General features: G+C 36.6%; 2 protein-coding genes across 4 annotated transcripts in view; one reads left to right on the plus strand and one right to left on the minus strand.

Moving 5' to 3' along the window:
• The first annotated feature begins 664 nt into the window (after positions 1–664).
• On the plus strand, positions 665–3,757 carry LOC109100736 (solute carrier family 66 member 3-like). The gene is made up of 7 exons (XM_019114164.2): positions 665–1,111; positions 2,759–2,841; positions 2,927–2,996; positions 3,078–3,135; positions 3,292–3,412; positions 3,489–3,530; positions 3,613–3,757. The coding sequence occupies exons 1-7, from the start codon at positions 966–968 to the stop codon at positions 3,702–3,704; spliced, it is 612 nt and encodes a 203-aa protein (XP_018969709.1). The 5' UTR covers positions 665–965; the 3' UTR covers positions 3,705–3,757.
• Positions 3,758–3,775: 18 nt separating this feature from the next.
• Positions 3,776–20,048, minus strand: part of LOC109044970 (rho-associated protein kinase 2-like) — a 41,201-nt gene continuing 24,928 nt past the window's right edge. Inside the window, exons 6-31 of one of the 3 annotated variants that reach the window (XM_042737117.1) lie at positions 19,791–19,935; positions 19,563–19,701; positions 19,360–19,451; positions 18,232–18,391; positions 18,032–18,092; positions 17,823–17,834; positions 17,593–17,721; positions 17,288–17,515; positions 16,200–16,446; positions 16,010–16,116; positions 15,587–15,746; positions 15,165–15,325; positions 14,354–14,538; positions 14,140–14,209; positions 13,945–14,048; positions 13,533–13,719; positions 13,335–13,428; positions 12,963–13,057; positions 12,660–12,851; positions 12,404–12,572; positions 11,989–12,059; positions 11,074–11,162; positions 10,848–10,926; positions 10,453–10,711; positions 9,678–9,891; positions 3,776–6,347 (exon numbers count right to left, since the gene is read on the minus strand). In XM_042737117.1, the coding sequence (XP_042593051.1) occupies positions 6,344–6,347; positions 9,678–9,891; positions 10,453–10,711; positions 10,848–10,926; positions 11,074–11,162; positions 11,989–12,059; positions 12,404–12,572; positions 12,660–12,851; positions 12,963–13,057; positions 13,335–13,428; positions 13,533–13,719; positions 13,945–14,048; positions 14,140–14,209; positions 14,354–14,538; positions 15,165–15,325; positions 15,587–15,746; positions 16,010–16,116; positions 16,200–16,446; positions 17,288–17,515; positions 17,593–17,721; positions 17,823–17,834; positions 18,032–18,092; positions 18,232–18,391; positions 19,360–19,451; positions 19,563–19,701; positions 19,791–19,935 (3,453 nt within the window). In that variant the 3' untranslated portion in view covers positions 3,776–6,343. The other 2 variants (XM_042737116.1, XM_042737114.1) reach the window with 2 other exon arrangements.

Raw genomic sequence — 20,048 nt, forward strand, 5'->3', positions numbered from 1 at the left:
GCTGCAGCGTTGACAGTGTTGCCAACTGATTTTCAGGGGAAGTTGCTAAAGGAAGCTCGATTTGTTGCTAAAAGTTGCTAAATGACGTTGTGATGTCATTGCACGATGACATCATTGCCTAATTACGACGCTCAATTGTGTCAATACATCAATTCTCAGCAAAAATATATTTTATCCTATATATGTTAATAATTTAGATTTGTTCGTAAAATAATAAGTTAATGTAATATTAAAATATAACTGTATTTTTAAATACAACGGTGAATTATTGAACACACACATTTTTGAACAATTAAACTATGTTTTTTTTACTGTTTCAAGCAGTGTATTAGTAGTTAGTGTGCTAACGTTACACTTAAAAAAAAAAAAAAAAAAGTCTGTAAAAATAGTTTATGTTAATGTGAAGGAATTTTCCGTATTGATTTTTCACAGGTTTTTTTTACCTGCATTTTAAATTACGCATTGTATTGTTTTCGGGTAACAGGGTTACAACCACTGATCTATATAATATTCTCTATTATAGATCAGTGGTCAGGAACAAGGTGTATCATAAATGAACAATTATTCAATTATCCAATTATTATTATTAAATTTAACAATTGCAAATAGCAGCTCACTTTTTTCATGTGATGTTTGTACTAGGCTAGGTTACTAGACATCTTTGGTTTCCTCTTGTGTAATTTAGATGGAAAATGTGTGCCTTTAAATCACTTATCAAAAGTTGCCAAATAAATTTTTAAAGTAGCTAAATTTGTTGCTAGGTGCTTTAGGGAAAAAAGTTGTTAGTGTAGTATGAGTATGAAAAGTTGCTAAGTTGGGAACACATTGAGCTACGGGCGCTGCGGAGGGTCAAATCTCGCGCGGCGCGCTGATGTGTGCGGAAGTGCCTCTGAATCAGATGCTAACATCTGGAGCCGCTTCGTGCCAGGATCCCACGAGCGGATCACAGAGAGGGATTAACAGAGATGGACGGCAATTTGACTCTGCATCTGGCGAACTTCAGCACTCTATTCGTGTGTATGGTGCTGAAGTTCCCGCAGATCTTCGCGCTGATGCGGGCCAGAGCCACCGCTGGAGTCAGTCTGAACAGTCTGCTGCTCGAGCTGCTCGGGTAAGAACCTCACACTCATTCATCTCTGAAATCATTCTGCTGCAGGACGACATCCGGCCTGAGCTGCTTCCGACTGTCATTCATACAAATATATGGATGCTCAAGAGACATAAGACAAGTGTTTGTGCATGTTACAGGGGTTATTGATATGTTCTGATGTTGCTTTAAGAACATTTCAGAATAATTTTCACCAATTCAATGAAACCAAAGTTTATTATATATATATATACATTGGTGCACTATTCACTAAAGTATGAACAGTGAATGTATTACAATAGTAGATGGGGGTCTTCAACTTTTGCATCCCAGGGACCCCCTGATGTACAGTGGGACCCATTGTTACACTTTGTATAAAGCAGGGTTTCCCAAACCATGACTTTCACAGCAGTATAAAAATATTTGCACTCCAAAAAAAACAAACAAAAAAAATAACATAAATAAATAATTTCCTTTTTTTTTAGAATGGAGATGAATGGAAATGTTCACTGCACTATAATTGTGCGTATGCATTAAATTAATTTGTATATATGTTTTTCTACACATATTTCTTCACACAGCAATCCACACACTATAATTGTTAAAGCTTTAGTAATTTTGTTGTTGTTTTTTTTTTCACTTTTATTCGTTTTTTAAGAAATATCAGAAATTAAAAAAAAGAATTATAATTTCAGAAATTTCAGTAACCTTGATTCATTTCAAAACATTTGACTTCATGACATTTTACATTTATATGAATTTCCATTATTTGTAAAAATTGTATGACTTTTTTAGGGCTTTTATGACTAATCATTGTAAACAACACAAATCTTAAACAGTGTTATTATCTGTAATTAAAAATAAAAATATAAAACCTTTTTTTCACTTGAAACAAAATAAACATTATCTGAAATAAAATATAAAAAAACAAACTTATTTTATTTTAATGATATTTTATTTTAAAGTACTAAACTGAAGAAAAATTTTAAGAAAAGAGACATACACAGACATTTTTTTTAAACTAATAAAAGTGACAAAAAAAAACTGAAAATATAAAAATAAAATAAAATTTCAAATATTTACAAAAACTAATAAAAGTATATCAGTTATACTAAAATAACAGTGGCCTGAAAACCTGTGTGTATTGTATTCTACCATATGAAATTATTTTCATACTGGGGAAGTCGTGGCCTAATGGTTAGAGAGTCGGGGACTCCCAATCGAAGGGTTGTGAGTTCGAGTCTCGGGCCGGCAGGAATTGTGGGTGGGGGGAGCATGTACAGTTCTCTCTCCACCTTCAATACCATGACTTAGGTGCCCTTGAGCAAGGCATCGAACCCCCCACTTGCTCCCCCCCGGGCGCCGCAGCATAAAAAAATGGCTGCCCACTGCTCCGGGTGTGTGTGTGTTCACAGTGTGTGTGTGTGTTCACTGCTCTTGTGTGTGTGCACTTCGGATGGGTTTAAATGCAGAGCACGAATTCTGAGTATGGGTTCACCATACTTGGCTGAATGTCACGTCACTTTCACTTTACACTTATATTTATTATCAGATTTTAAATATCAATTAAAGATAGTTGGTGGACCCCGGAGTTAAATATCAGATGTATGTTTTTATGGATGGCCAAAAAGTGTCCAACCCAAGTTTTTCCTCTTCTTCCTGTGTGTGTAGGTTTATAGTGTTCATGTCCTATCAGATGTTTTATGACTACCCACCGGTCACATACCTGGAGTATCCCATCCTCATTGCACAAGGTGAGCACAGCTGACAGACCAGATTCTGATGCTCAAGCACTCCAAATCCAGTCTCAGCTGTAATTCCAATCTTGTGTGTCCACAGATGTCATTGTGCTCCTGTTAATCCTGCACTACAACAGGAACATGAAACACAGCCTCATATACGCAGCCCTGTATCCTTCAGACCCATGCTGTCTGGTTATGTCAAGAATAATATCTCAATAGCATAAATATTCCTTTACTGTAAGAATCAGGTTTGTGGGTGGATGGCAGTTGCTTACAGTACAGAAGTGGGTGATTGATCTGGCCATGGTGAGAACATATCACTACTGATTCATATGCATTTGCATTAGTGTCATATATTAATAGATTCAGACTAAAGGTAAAGCATTTTTGCAATTTCTCTGGGAAAAAAAAATCGTACAAACTTTTCGATGGTAATAAGTTTTTTTGCCATTGTCTTTCAAGAGTTTGTGCACTTTCATTAGTGCTGGCAGTAAACTGGCACAGCTTCAGTGTCTGTGGCGCTCAAAGGACTCTGGGCAGGTCAGCGCTCTCACCTGGGCTCTGGCCACATATACATGCCTGGGTAAGTGACATGAAAGAAAAACTAAGCACTTCTCCAGTCTGTTGTATTGATATTGAGTGTTTGCTCTGTTGTTCAGCACGGATCTTCACTACCATCATCACCACAGGAGACGCACAAGGTCAGTAAGAGCTTCCTGATGAGATGTGAACTGAAGTGAAGTGTTGATTGTCATCTTTATCTTTCCTTTCTTTCTTCTCCAGTTCTTATACGGTTTGTCGTCATGAGCATTCTGAACATGTGGGTCACAGTCACAGTCATCTACTACAAACCTCATGCAGTGAAGCAGGATTAAGGGGATGCAACTTTTTGCGTACAGTTTATCTTTATGTATTCTCTGTCTGCTGTTGGAGGGTTTTTGAAGAAGAAGAAGAAGAAGAACTAAACTAGATTCAGGTCAGGTGCTATTTGGATGCAACACTTTCTATATTGCAGTTTAAAAGATTTAAGGTTTACTGACTTTGGGTAAGTGTGTACAACCAAAAATTTGCAAGCCACATTTTTGTTGAAAGTTTTAATCTTAGGTGTGCTTTATATATATATAATATGTTTAATTCAAAATGCAACAGTGACGACATTATATTATTTGCATTTTGAATTGCAATTGGTCTTGTTTCAATTAATCTATTTGCATACTGAAATGTAATTGGTCTTGTCTTTCTTGCCGGCTTTACACTTTGATACTTATGGTCAGCTTAAAGTTAAAATTTTCCACACTTTTATTTCGCTTCCTTGCAAGCACTGGTATTTTCTCCAGAACATGCAAATCTATTATGTTTCGGGATGTGGGACAGTTTTTTTTTTTTTTCTCCAGTATAATTGCTTTAAATCTCATATTCCAGTGAAGGAAAACAGATATGAATGTTGTAGACTCACAAATGATGAATTATACTTAATATTAGTATAAATCAGAAGTCTAACCAAATAGTGTTATGAAACAGTAAAAACATTCCTATCCTTCACTCATTCCAACACTTTTTTTTATAATTCTTTGTAGTTTTCTTGCCTGTACCTCCCTGCATTTGTACGTGTTCAGATATACTGTTTATAGTTGTTATACTGGAAGAAGTTTAGTAAGTCTTTTTTTTCTCAGAAAGGAAAATATTTTTTGAGCAATTTTCAAGCTTAAGAACTTTAATTGATTAATGATATCAGGTTGCTACTGTAGTTCATAAAGGGGTGAGGTTTACATACACTGAAATGTGCACTATATTTATATTGAGCTTCATCTATATTGATCTGTATTATCTGGCGATATAATGAACCAATGGTAATTATTAATGCAAAACCAATAAACCATAGGACTCTTTTGAAGTCGCCAGTGTTCTAGTACAAAAAGATTATTACTTAGAAAATGATTTCAATAACTATTACGTCTAAAGCACAACAAATGTTTCTTTTGTGAGTACTTTAATATATGTTCTTTTGTATTTTATAAATCAATAAACATTACTTTTGTGTGAAAATGTGGGGATTTGTTTAATTGCAGAACTCAATAGTATAATAAAAAAAATAAATTAAAAAAAAAAATGATCATGTTCTATACATTTAATTTTCAGAAATATTCTTTTATGGTAATCAACTGAACACCCAATTAATCGAGTGTTATTTGAGTGCAATAACTATCATATGTGTATTGAGAATGTATGTTATTCCTGTGTTTAAAGCGGACAGAAAAGTACGACCACATTGTTTATATTAAAACTTTACTTCCTTTTACTACATTCACAGCTATATACCTATTTAACTCACTACTTTTGTTTACAAAAATAAGCAAATGTTATACAGGGTTTCCAAACAACACGGCTACATATGCTTTTCATTTTATGGTCAAACAGTACATCAACATAAAACATGCAAATCTGGAGGCAACGCTTTAAAATAAAAAAAGTGCCCAGACCTGTATAAATAGCAAACCAACTGGTAAGATGGCAGGTCAAATATACGCTGTATATTCATATATTTATATATATAACGTGTAAAAGAACACAGATATGCATTCACAGCACACCCAGAGATACACTGTTTGGTAGGGTGAAGATACACACAAAAAAAAACAATGACCACTTCAAATCACAAAATAAAAAAATAAAAAAAAAACTACAAAATACTTAGTGAATTTAAATGTGGTTTTCAGACATTCAGACACCGTCTTATGAACATTTCAGTTATGTGCTTGCAAAATGAATCAGTTTTTGGCGCAAGTCGTAGCATGAGACCCAAAATTTCAACTTTTAACAGCTGATAATCAAATTTATAAGATGACCGACCAAAAACTGACTGCTGGAAACATTCTAGAAACTCCTGCCACATGCAGAGCTCACATCTAGACGCTGATCTCTGTTAATCATACCATCATGTCCCGTTAATTAAGGTTCCTCCTCAGATTACATTCGACTCTAAGGAGTGAGCAGCACAGGTGTCCAGGAGAGCATTATGGGATGCATTCATGATCAGAGAAGGTTTAATCAAGCTTTGATGACACAGTGGAGTAAACAATGGTAAAAACACTACAAGAAACGCTTCAGTTTCATTGCATTTATGAAGGAATGAGAAACATATGTAGTGGTGTTTTCTAGCCGTTTATGTGGTGTGTTGCACTACTGTCAATGGTCAGACCCAGCTGTCGTCCACATTCTCTGGCCGGTTCAGTCTTAGTGTTCAAGTCAAATCTGGCCTCAAATGAGTAAGAAGTTTGGTGTGACGCGGACCCTTCAGTTCTGTGTAGATCTGTTGTGCTCTTGAAGTCGAAGCAACCGTATGCCCAGAGAATAAAAGCCATATCACGACAGCAAAGCCTTCATCAATATTTGTGCACTCTCACTTTTTTTGGATTTGCCAAAATGTGCAAAAAGTTACGACAAAGGTCTTTTGTTGGTGTGACAGGAAGAACCCCAAATCACCATGTAGCAGCACCAGAATCCCAATATAGGGTTAACTAGAGAATGAGGGAGAAATCGAGAAAGAGAAAGTTAGTTTCACCACATTAAAACCCAAGAGGAAAGAAAAATCCTTCGGTCATTTAAAAAAAAAAAAAAAAAAACACACCACAGCGTGCCATCATGCCCAAGAGAAGCAGATTAACACACCTGCAAACACACAACAGGTCTCAAACTTTTATTGCAAAAGGGAACAAAACAGACCTAAAAAATAAAAATACTGTTTTGATGCACATTCTCTCATTTAGTGTTTTCCTTTTACAGTACAGCTGAAATGTCTTCTTGATAAACAGTTTGTAAACACAGTAATCAAACGGACTCATTTGTTCAGAAGGCTGTTGGTGGAGTCTTCTCGCCTCATCTTTGGAGTGTCCAGTCGAGAGGGACTAGGGTAAGAGGGTCAAAGGTCAAATAAGAAACACAAGCAGCCCAAATACCAATTCTCTGAACAAACCTCTTCTTCATTAGATTGGAACAACATTTCAGTTTTGCATTGGAGGGCAGAAGGTGTTTATGAGAATTGGTACAGAAATTTCTGTTGGATTATGGCAAATTCTCCATATCCCATTTTGGCCAAATCTTTCACACAAAGAGTTAACACACTCACATGCTTAAATTTGCTTCAACAGCAAATGAATCCCACTGCACACAGAAAAATAGGCACTGCATGACTCTGTTCCAAAACCAAGTGAGCAGTTTAGAGTTTAGTGTTAGCACAAAATTATTTCCACATACAAATGCTGGATAAATAGCATTTTCAATTGGATTTAACTGGTTAATTACGTTTATAATTAACACCACTTTAATATCATTTTATGGTAACCCTTTATTTTAAAGGGATAGTTCACCCAAAAATTAAAATTCTGTCATTAATTATCCTCATGTTGTAAGACCACATCTTTGGAACACAAATTAAGATATTTTTGATCAAGGTCCAGAAACATGGCAAGGAGATCGGTAAAATAATCCAAGGTGAATTGTTTAATAAAGTCTTTTTTTTTTTTCTTTTGTGCACAAATAGTATTCTGGCAGCTTCGTAAAATTACGGTTGAACCCCTGATGTCACATGGATTATTTTAACAATCTTCTTGCTATGTTTCTGAAACTTGATTGTGTAAGGACACTTGCAGTCTATGGGAGGGTCAGAGAGCTCTCAGATTTCATCAAAAATATCTTAATTTAATTGACATTTAGCATCTGATAACATTTATAATACCAAATTACTAGAATTACTGACTGTTAAGATTCCCCTCTTGTGCATTACATTACAGCAAAAAATCTAAATCATGCCAAAGCAGGTGGATAAGGAGGTTTTGGAACAGAGCCCCAATGTAAGTAGTTACCCTGTTTGAACCCTACACATGCTCCTCAGAGATTAAACGTATGGTCATAATCTACATCATCCACGTCATCCAGAGCCCAGTGCCAGTCCTGAAGCTCCGAATCCAGAGGCCTGCAGGTGGAGGAGAATGAATGAAGCCTTCACCAACCTCACTACAGATTGTCTCGGTAAGGTCTGGAGGTAGTTCGCTAAGGTGAAGCCAGAACTTGGCATATAAGAGGTAATTACTATAACTGAGCTAAACCTTAAAAATAAGACTGGCCACCGCTCGATGTCTGCTGAAGCTTTAAAGGCTGTACATCTGTATGCATCTTGAGTTTGGTGCTAAATGTGCAATCAAGTTGAAGACACAGACTTCTGTGTGAGAAGTTTGATGCATACTTTTAGTATTTAGCCTTTAAATTGGATACAAAAGAGAAAAGGTGCTTTGTTAATGCCCAAGCTGTCATCTTGCATCCCAAGTTACAAAAAGTAGCCCAGCATAACTTTATATCCGGTTAGCCACCATTAGCAAAGACCGCAAATGTTATTCTGCTAGTCAAGCACTGCGATTTAAACCCTGAAAGCTCTTGAATGATGTTACTGAAGCATGCTAAACATCCTCCATCCAACTTCCAGGTCGGCCATGTTCTCCTCTCACCCCGTGTTGAACTGGGGGTTGAACAGGTCTGGGGCACAGGGCCTGAGACTTTCCTCTTTGTTGTCCATGTGCTCTTTGTGGCATTTGATCTGGCATCTCTGGCACTCCAGAGCCAGAGGAGGTTTGAACATGTTCCACAGGGGTTTGGTACAGGCCTCACAGTTGGCAGGAAAGTGGTAGAATAAAGGAATAAACTCATGTCCCTTGTGGTAGATGAAGCCAGATTTCTCCGGACACGTAGTTGGTTCCTTTATGTTGTGCACAGACCTGTGTATCATACAGAGTAGCACTCTAGTGTGTAACCAGTGCCAAACACGTGTCTAGCGCTTCTGCATTGATTTTATGACCAGCCATCTTAGAATCTAACTTTACAGAGCAAGATGGTAAAGGGAGAGTTCACACAAAAATGAAAAACAGTAACTTGTCATCATTCACTCACTCTAATGTTGTTCCAAACTCGTATGACCATTTATTCCATGCAACATAAAAGATATTTTACAATGTAAACCAAGATGCATTTTTTATATAAAAATGAAAGAAGACAGTGACCAAGAACTGGCAAATTATTTTTTGAAATTGTAAATTGAGCAAAGATAACTAAAGTGACGTTTTCCAGAAAATACAATTTCAATCTTTTTACTTTATAAAACTCAATGTGTTACTTGTTTCTTTGCAAAAATCTGAGATTTCTTGTGAAATTTGTAACACTGAAAATAAATTCTGAAAATTGTTTCAAATTAAATCCAACACAGATTTTTTTTCAGTGTACCAAAAATGTCACCATGACAGCAAAATGTTAACAACAATACTATGGAAGGCCGTTTCTGTCACTGAATAAAAAATAAAAAAGGTAATTGTGACTTCTCACAATTGCGTGCAGTTCTGACTTTATAACACGCAATTCCAAGTCAGAATTGTGAAAAAAAAGAAAGAAAAAAAACGGATTCATGTGTATACACCAATGGACATGTAATTGCAATACCACTTCAAAAAAGCTTTTTTCTGTTTTTAAACATACTACAGATTTTCTTTTTTTTTTTGTATTGTATGTAAAACAGCAGTTTGGGCGTTCTGCTAAACTTATTGTGAGCCATACAGGAATGACTTGAGAATGAGTAAATGATGACAGTTTTCATTTTTGTACAAACTGGTCTGAAAGGATCTGTGAACGAAAACCAGGCCTTTATGTAATCCTCTTACTCTAGAGACTGACTCTGATGAGTCAACAACTTGGTCAATATATCTGAACTAACACAGCGTAAACTCATGAAAACACAAGATAAAACTGGACACAGCCGCATAACTGAATTTTGCATTTTAAAAGGCATGTCAAGGCTTAGTGCTCACCTGGGTTTGCTGGAGGGTATTTGTCGGCTGGGTCTCCTCATGGATTGACTGCTTGGTAGTTTAACAGGAACTCTGGGAGAGGAGCGGTGAGAGGCTTCTGGTGCTGGAGGTTTTTTAGGGACCTTCTTCATGAGCCGACTAACCCATTTCTGCTGGTCTTCCTGAGACAATGCCAACAGCAGCAGATTTTTAGCCGTAGACACGTCGTAGTTCACTAGAGACAGACGCAGAAAAGAAGAGTGGATGAGGAGAACAAGTGAATGGGACAAGAAAAAAAAATGTATATGTATATATATAGTTCATTTGCAAAAACAGATAACTCAGTTTTTAACAATTTTCAAGAATCATGTTTTTTCATTGTGCATTCCAATTAATCTCAATCAAGTTGCAGTTGGGTTATTTTGATTAGGTTAAAAAATAAATAAAGAATACAGCTTGGTGTAATATTTGATGATCAGCTGACCTTCAAAGACCACAGTGCAAAGACTGCTCGATCTTGCAGGTTTGCATTGCACAACATCAGAAAAATCAGGCCCTTACTAACGGAACATGCTGCACAACTTCTTGTCCAGGCCCTTGTCATTTCTAGGCTGGACTACTGCAATGCTATTCTGGCTGAACTTCCATTATGCACAGTCAAAACTTTACAAATGATTCACAATGCAGCGGCATGATCGGTCTTCAAAGAACCAACTTATATCCCAGGTTTTCCAGGAGCCAGTTAACCCTTTTTTTTTTTACTCATTAAGGTAGTAAAGAAGAGAGCCCCTTTCACCTCTGCAGGGAGCGATGACTTCCTCTTTCTTGTCCATGTGGTCTTTGTGGCACTTGATGTGGCATCGTCTGCATTCGAGAGCTGGAGGTGGTTTGAACATGTTCCACAGGGGTTTGGTACAGGCTTCACAGTTAGTGGGGAAGTGGTACAGGGTGGGAATGAACTCATGACCCTTATGGCAAATGTAGCTGGACTTGTCTCCAGGAAGAGGTTCCAGTTCTTGCTCTTTCTTGCTCTCACCCTCATTAGCGTACAAGATCTGGGGGAAGCAATGATAAGCTGTGAGTCCTTAGCTTACAGCCGTTATTCTTAGGATTCAAAGATGATTTTATAAAACTTCTACAGGTTTCAAGTTCTCTGATACCCTGCCTGTGTTATCTGAAGTACCAATATACCTGGAATATTCTGGGGATCTCTTTGGCGTCAGCGCGATAGACGTCTGTCTGGGTTACCGAACGTACATGGAAAAGTTTACTGTCAAGGGAATACCAGAGAAATTAAGATAATGACAAGATGACAGAAATGACTTAAGTCAGTCAAAAACATAAAGGGGATTTTTTTTAAAACTGGGACACAATTAACTTGTATAACCAAATGTATTTAAAGAATAAAAGGACTCACTCTATGTCCAAAACCATGTAAGGATTAGAATGCTCTTTGTCCTGCTCGCTGTTGTAGAAAAGAATCTTCTTGCTGCTCACCACAACATACTAGAGGAGAGAAAAGACACAAAAGACTCACTGGATCCTGCATGATAGGGTTGGATGGGATTTCTAATGCAAGTTTATCGGTGTCTAGCACTACAACTCCAGTGCTTTAGCTCCTGTTTGAAAAGTCACTTAAAGTTTAGGTTTAGTCCAGGTAATTAGTATTTGTCATGTGGTTGCATAATAGGACAGGTTTATTAAATAGTTAAGTAGTTTATTCACTCACTATAACAACAAAGTGTCATTTTAGTATTATGGATATACTTTTATTTGTATATTTCATTTTAATTATAGTTTAAGTTGTAGCATTTTATATTTACATTTAGTTTAATTTATTTTTATTTCAATTTTTGTTTCAGTCATTTTAATACTTCAATTGAAATTCTTTTTCAGTTACTTGCCAAGGCAACATTTCTAAATTCATTGAATATTAATATTTTATTTCAGCTTTATTTAAATTACCAACAATTATTTTTAATAGTTTGAGTTCAAGATAAAAATGAACACATTAATTTAGCTTGAATAATCACTAATTTGTATTCCCATGCACATCCACCATGATGTCATATCATGATGCCATAAATTAATTCAAAAATCGATCTAAATTAAATGATAACACAGATATATTGGCAACAAGTTACACTTGTTGTTTTTTTTTGTTCATAATTGTCTTACTGGCCTTTTTTTTCTTTTTTTAAATGATGCACTGATTACTTAAGTGACTGGTCCATTTTAATGTCATGTTGATGTTAATACTACTGCACTTTTTTAACAGCATAGCATCATAGCATCTTTAGCTAACTACTTGTTTTAAACATGCAAAATATACCTTCCTTTCCCACCCGAAGCGTTTGGTGTTGTTCCTCACTGGTAAAGACAGCCAACCCTCCAGTCTTGATTCTGTACAACACACAGAGAAAGACATGTATAAAAAAACAGAGCAGTTTTATAAAACTACATTGGAGAAAACCCTGTCAAGGGAAAGCATAAGGTCCACGCAAGTTTTAAGAGGTCAAAAGGTTGTGCACTGAACGCCATGCAGATCACCTGTAGGGTCAGGCTCTGCAGTGTGGTGAAGAGTGAAAGATCAAAAGCTGAACTGAGAACCAGACCAAAACTAAGCAGAAAGAAAGGAGGGTGGTTTGGAACGATGTGAAGAAAACACAAGGTAAGTGAATTAAAAAGAGAAGTTATGAAAAAGGAAAACAGAATGAAAAGAAGTTTGGAAAAGTACTTCACAGTACCTGATAGTGACTCGTCAGTGTCCATGTCTGGGCCGCTGCTCATACTGGCAGAGTCGAGTGACTGGATGTTAAGAGAGTTCAACAGGCTGCGCAGCTGCTCAATATCACTGTCTTTACTGTCCAGAGCCATCTGCAGCTCGATACGCACCTGAGACTCGTCTGCCAGTTGCTGCAGGAAATAAACAAGAGTAAGAAGCAAGCATTCTGGCTATATGTCAAGCAGTGTGGCATTCTTCAGACTGATTAGCGGTCATACCGCTTGCATGTCATTGATTTCTCTCTGGTATTTGATGATAGTGCTGTTGAGCTTCTCCTTCTCGGAACGCAGCTCCAGCTGCAACTTCCTGTTTTCTTTCTCCTTCCTCCTCACGTCTGTATCATTTCCACGGCGACTTCCACCACCTCTGACCTCCTTTCTGTTCATGATCTCTGCCAGCTTGTTCACCGCCTAGAGTAAAAAGCCAATAAAATTTAGAAAAAGTAGTAACTGTGTCAGTAAATAAAAATCAACAAGCTCAATTTGATTCACATCGGCTGCAAGGACAACATTATGGTGCACCTGTGTTTTGAGAGTTCTCTCTGACTGAAGCTGTTTCTCAAGGGCAAGTTTCACTTGAGTGATGGACTGCTCTTCATTCTTGAGATTCTGCAGGTCTGAAAATGAAAAAATTCTCTCAGTCATCACAGAGACACAAAAAGCCAAATTCAACCCCTGTGAAACCTGTTATTCAGCTGGAAACCTGCATGAACAGGTAAAAACTCATTTTAAAATATTTGAATATATTTGTATTTTAAAATGATCAAATTAAGCAAATATAATATAATATAATATAATATAATATAATATAATATAATATAATATAATATAATATAATATAATATAATGGTTGATGTATTTAGCCACCATCAGTGTAAGATCTGGGTAACTTACAGTCCTGTGTTTCCTTAAGCTTGTTGTTGAGTTCTTCCTTCTCATTGGCCAGGTTTGCTACATCATTCGTCAATGTGCGATTAGCTTCCTCTAACTGTGGAAGGATGGGACAATTAAACCCAACACCATCAAGACTGCTGCAAATCTAAATGTGATTTCTGTAACAGCGGCTAATAGCTGAAGTGTGGTGTAACTCACTGAGGTGATGGTGGTGTCTTTTTCAGCGAGCTCCTGTCTGTGTCTGGCCATCATCTCTTTGATCTCCAGCTCCTTCATGATCTTCTCCTTCTCCAGGTCAGAATACTGCTCCTCCGCAATGGAGCGCGCCAGCTGCTCTGAGTCAGCTTTCGTTAGTGTGATCTCCAACTGGGCCGCAAGAGAATCCCTGAGAATAAGATGTGAGAAAAAGTTATACCAAATTTAAACCAACATGTACACAATACATACTTTTCAATTTGCAATGTAAAAATAAATAAATAAATAAACTGGTATTTTGACATAAAAAATGTTTACATTGTTTAAATCCTGTCATTTTAATTTTAATAATGAAACTGAACACATTTTGCACACTAGGCTGTTTTTTCTGCTTGTTATTGAATATATATCTTACCTTTCCTCCTGAAGCTCCTGTAGGTTCTGTTGCATGTCTTTATAGAGTTTATTTTTCTCCTCACACTCTTCCTTCAGCTCCCGCACCTGTGTCTTGTACAGCGTCTATACACAATGCACAGGCACACACAAAGTCATGTTAGACGTTTGAGTGTTTAATTTGTTTCTAGAGGGAAAGAGTATTTAGACTTCTCACAGAAAAATACTGCTCTGCCTCCAACTGATCCTGCAGTTCCTTCATCTGTCCGTCAGAATCCTGACGCTCCCTAGGATCACAGAAAATTATTTAATATATGTATAATTTCAATGTTTTTGCAAAAACAGAAGAGGTTCTCAATCACAAATTTAAGTTGTGTGTTTGTGAGTAAGGTAATGAATATTCAGTGAGTTCATATGCATGTGCTGCATACTTGCGCAGTTCCATATTTTGTTTTTCCAGGCTACGTTTGATTTCCAACAGGTGGTTTATCTCCTGTTTGAGCTGTTTCTCTGATGTTCGAAGGGTGCTAAGCTGCTGGTTCTGAACCTTCAGGTCATTCTGAGTCAAAGTGCGTTTCTGAACCTCTTGCTCGATCTTCAGACTCAGATTCTTCACCTAGAGAGAGAGAGAGAAAGCAGGAGAATCTATTTAAATTTTTATTGCAATGGAAAAAAACAAGTTTTTGTTATATATGATAAACATGCTTCTAGTGAAATGACCGGCTCTGCATGTCAAAAATACACAAGTAAAAAAACGTTTGAGACCAGTGGGTTTTTAATGGTTTTGAAATGTTTTAGTTTGTTGTTGCAGTTTATTCTTAAATTTGATTAATAATTTTGTATAATAGTAAAGTTTTGTAGTATATTATTGAAATGTAATGTTAATGCTTTCTATTTCTATTGAAAACATATGTTCTGCTTCATATTTTTTGTGGACACCATGATGCTTTTGTCCAGGATTCTTTGATGAATAAAAAGTTCAAAAGAACAGCATATATTTGAAACACCATAAATATCTTCTCCATCACTTTTAATCATTTTAATGCATCCCTGGCCCTGCGTATTTAAAAAAAAAAAAAAAAAACAATGATCCCAACTGATTTTTTAACAGTAGTGTAAATAAATAAATAAATGCAAAATACAGTTTCATGTCCAGTAAGACACATTTACAGCCAATAAATTTTCTCAGTGTACTGGCCATCTGCAGTTGTTGCAAAAAATATATTTATATCCTCCACACACCTCTTCTGTGAGTCTCTCCTTGTGTCGTCGCAGTTCCTCTAGTTTCTGCAGTGACTGTTTATAGTCGCAGTCAAGCATGGAGTTCTTCTTCTCCAGTTCTAACATCCTGTTCTCCACACGCAGTTTAGACAAACGCTCCTCCTGCAGCTTCTGCTCCAGCTCTAGGGGAACACACACACAGACAGACATGTTAACCAGCCATTAAATCTTTGTTAGATGTTTTAGAAAACCAGCAATCCCCCAATCAAATCTCCTTCAATGTAGCTATTGACTAAACCACCAACTCTAAATCAAAAACACTGTATTCTTCACTGCACATTTCAAAGTAAACTTTACTCTCAAGCTTCCTGTTTCGATAGGAAATATGGAAACACACATAAAACAAATGTTAATTTCAGTGGATCTTTCATCTCTTTAAATACCCTTCACAGCTTCAGATTTCGCTCCTTGGATGGACTCGCTGATTTTGTTCTTGTCAGCAAGTCGAGCTTTTGTGGCCTTGTGTGCCGCCTCCTCCTGCTCCAAACCCTGCTGCAACATCTTCAGCTTATAGGTCATGTCAATCTGGTTATTGCTCTTCTCCTATTGGGTGCATAAAATGAGGGGGAAGGACATTAAAAGAGTGGTTGGACATAAAATGCAATTAACAGTGAGTAAACTCAAGTAAATCAAGTCTACAGCTTTCTAATAGACATTTGTGTACATCATTATTTCAGCAGGGAATGCTGGGAATGATCAACACTGTGCGATGAAGGCATTAATGATGTCTGAATCCACAACTGTAGCCTATAATGATGTCACAACTGTCTCAACAAGGAAAGAAGAAATGAGAATGGCTTGTTTACCTTTTCCAGGTCTGTAAGCTTCTCCTGAAGTTGCCTCTTCTCCGTCTCAGCTTTAGATAGTGCCTGTCTCACCTGTTTCACTTCCTCCTCCAAACCAGAGATGCGTGCTGCAGACAAGAGGTGGAATGTGGATGAATATGTTTGAGTGTGAAATGAACACACACATTCAAAACAGAGGATATGCACTTACCCTGTAGATCAGAGATGGTCTCAGAGCCCTGGGTTTGCTCTCGTTTCTCTGTGTCCAGCGCGGCCTGCAGGCTGATGTTATCCCTCTCTAGCGTGAGTTTGCTGTTCTCTAGCATGCAGCATTTGTCCTGAAGTTCTCTCACGTGAGCCTCCAGCTGCTGCAGCTGTTTTGAGCTCTCGGTATGAGTTTTACGCAGCCGCGCAGCAGCATCAGATTCTGCCCGCAGTAACGCATTTGCCTCATCCAGCTGCCGGAGAGAGAAAGAGAGAGTTTATAATGGGGACATGGCGCCATGTTTCTAGGATCACTCTGTTACTTGATCACACATGAGAAAAACACTTAGCCACGTGTTGCTCCAGGAAGACTGAAATTCTGGGAACTCTACTTTTAAGTAACTGAATGATGCTTTTAACAGATGCTGTCTATGCAACAAAATGTCACAAGTATAAAATATTCACATAAATGTTTAATTTCTAAACCATTAAAAAAAGAAAATGATAAATAAATATTTATATTATATTAATATGTATATTATATTAATTACAGTTTAAACGTTTGGGGTCGGAAGTCTCTTTTGCTCACCCAAGCTGGATTTATTTGATCAAAAATACAGTAAAAACAGTAATAGTGAAAAATTATTACAATTTAACATAACTTTTCTATTTTAATATTTAAATGACTGTCTTCTGTATTTTAAAATATTAATTATTCCTGGGATTTTTTCAGCTTCCATTATTCCAGTCTTCAGTGTCACATGATCACAAGTTTTTTCAGGATTCTATGTGAACAAATTTCAAATACCATTTTTTTTTTTTTTTTTTTTTTTTTATCACATTATAATTGTCTTTACAGGCACTTTTGATCAATTTAATGCATCCTTGCTGAATGAAAGCATTCATTTCTTACAAAAAAAGAAAACTTACTGACCCCCAATTGTTTGAACATCTATCTATCTATCTATCTATCTATCTATCTATCTATAGATAGATATGTGTGTGTGTTTGTGTGTGTGTGTGTGTGTATGTATGTATGTATGTATGTATGTATGTGTGTATGTGTGTTGTTTTTTTTTTCTCTAACCCACAAACCTGTTTCTGCAGGTGGATGTTCTTCTCATTGGAGATGTGCGAGTTCTGGTTTTTCTTCTTCATTTCATCCAGCTGATCCCTCAGACTGTTCACTTCGTTTTCCAAGCAGCGTTTGCGGTCAGCTTCACTCTCTGCCCTGCGGTGACTCTCCACGCTCTTGTGCTGTAGGAGAGCTTTCTCTCTCTCCAACTGTCTCAGAGTCGTCTCCAATCCTTTTCTGCTATTTATCTATAAACACGTGGTAAGATTAATGCAAATTCCTGCACACAAATTGCTGAGATCTCAGAGATGAAACACCCACTCACTTCTTCATCAAGCTCTTTGGTGATCTTCTCTAGGCGGCTACAGTTGCTTCTGTATTTTTGCTCCAGCTCATCTTTGGCCTGCATTTCATTGTTGAGCTGCTCTTCTAGAGAGTGAAGTTTCTTCTGGAGCTGAGTGGAAAATAAAGCAATTTCATATGGTATAAATCTCTTAAATGTATGAATTACCTAACAAGACCTATATATCCAGCAGAGAGAAAGTGAATACTTACTGCTAAATTGTCCTGTGGGTAATAAAAATAGAAAAGAAAAAAAAATGTTACAACCAATGCTGAAAAAAGCACTAATCATTTTAAGTCCCAGTCTAATATTAAGTCTCTAACCACCAGGGACTACTGTATGATGTAAAGTCTCTACAGAGCATAATGCAGTTAAATTAAATGTATAAGCCGACAAAGGTGGGAGTGTATCTGTGTCTTACCTCTGTCTTGGATGCTGGGTGATCTTTTTTCATTGCTGAACTGTTAACAGCATTCAACAACCTACACAAAAACACATCAGGTAATCTGTGACGGTAGTTATCAACTGGTTTTGCATCAGGACAACAAGTACAGATCCAACACTGTACCAAGAAATGGTTTATTGTGCAAAGTGAAAAAAAAAATAATAATCTGGTCTTACTGGTCTTCTTTAAAGTAGGTGAACCCCACAAATGGCAGCTGATTGCCAACAAAGGCTTTGGATGTGGGAAAGGTCTCTACTTCTCCTTTATCTTCCTCTATCTCATCGAAATTACTGGTGTCTATATCACTGCTCAGCTCTGGAACCACAGGTGCTGCAGCTGGAGAGAGAATGGACAAAAAAAGGGTCACTGTGCGTTTATAACAGCTGATGTAAACAACACTGATAGTAGAGATAATAATAATAATAATAATAATAATAATATTGCTCATAAATATACACTTCTACCTCACAGTCTTGCTTTGTCTTTAGTTGGGTAACACTGGAATACGAATGTGTATTGAGCACAGTTATTATAGTTTTAGAACTTTTTCATTTTCATTTTGTTTGTTTTTTTATATCAGTTTAAATATGTTTGTTTTAATGGGACATAAATTGTTGAGGTGTGCACTAATATTAATACTAAATACTAATACTAAAAATATTTACTGCAATATTTCATAGTTTCTAAAGAGAGATCTTTTGAAAGAACAATTTTTATTCATAGAATGATATATATACCCTTGTGAAAAAATACTAAATTAAAAAGAATAAAAATTTTTAGTATGGTGTTTATGAAATTGTGGTTTAATACTACATCCAAACTAACTAAATGTAATGTTTTTGGACACTTAACTGCATGTTAGTTGAAACTAAATGCAATCAGCTGAACTAATATTTCTATTGAATAAATATAAATATTTCCATTCTAAATATTACATGTGCCAAAATGATGTTAAAAAGATTATTAAAAAGGTTTAAAAATTCACTTTAAAGTAGAACTTTAGTGCACTTCTTAAAAAAAAAAAAAAGTTAAGAAATGTATTTAATGACATTTAATTCATTAATATTATATTACATGCAAGAACAGTTTTTTTTAATATTTGTTCAGTTGTGCACTTTTTTCCACAAGGGCAATGTTCCATAAAGGCAAGAAGGTGTTTGAGAAACACATACATTCACGTTATTGATTTTTATTTTATTTTCCTGTGATATGACAAATTCCATAAACGTTTTAATTACTTCAAAGATATTTTCTGTTTAAAATGCACTGTAAAACATATGCAAGTGTGATGGACATTTACTCACTCTCTCTAATGGTGCTGAAGGTCCACTGGTCATTTTTAAAGAAAGGATGTCTTTTAATTTCTTCTATGCCATTTCGACCCAGGCGAACCTCCCTACCAAATGCAATCATCCGCAAAAACATTTTGTCAAACAGGCGTGAACGCTGGCAGTTGACCATCAATATGGAAATACATGTACATCTATCTGTGAATGTAAAAGCTCACCTGTCTATTAGGAAGGCACAGATGATGTTTTTGGCTTCTTGAGAGATCTCAACGTCATCAGGAAAGTTAAGAGAGTTCTTGTGGTCCATAATCTTACTGTAGGTCCCCACCAGAGAATCGGCGTAAAACGGCGTATCACCTACACACACAAACATTTATCTCATTTAATAAATCAATACCACGAATGCACAATTTAGGCAAAAGCACAGATTCACATTTCTGACTCACCAACCAGCATCTCGTAGATAAATACTCCCACCGACCACCAGTCACACTCGCGTCCATAGTATCCGTCCCCTCCCTGAGACTTGAGAACCTCCGGCGAGATGTAATCAGGGGTTCCAACCGCAGTGTCACAATGAACCATCCCCGTCTATCATCAACCAACCAATCAATAAGTCAACTGATAGGATCTTTTCGATCTAGGTCTAGAGACTCAACACAGCAATATATACAATTTACAAAAAGTAATATCACGTTACATTA

Source organism: Cyprinus carpio, chromosome B13 (assembly GCF_018340385.1).
Source record: "Cyprinus carpio isolate SPL01 chromosome B13, ASM1834038v1, whole genome shotgun sequence".
In the NCBI taxonomy this organism is placed as follows: Eukaryota; Metazoa; Chordata; class Actinopteri; order Cypriniformes; family Cyprinidae; genus Cyprinus; species Cyprinus carpio.

Bases quoted from the DNA above. Each gene is read 5' to 3' on its own strand.
- LOC109100736 (XM_019114164.2), top strand. From the start codon at position 966: ATGGACGGCAATTTGACTCTGCATCTGGCGAACTTCAGCACTCTATTC. The intron at 1,112-2,758 runs GTAAGAACCTCA...CTGTGTGTGTAG, and splicing joins CTGCTGCTCGAGCTGCTCGG to GTTTATAGTGTTCATGTCCT. The intron at 2,997-3,077 runs GTATCCTTCAGA...TGTAAGAATCAG, and splicing joins AGCCTCATATACGCAGCCCT to GTTTGTGGGTGGATGGCAGT.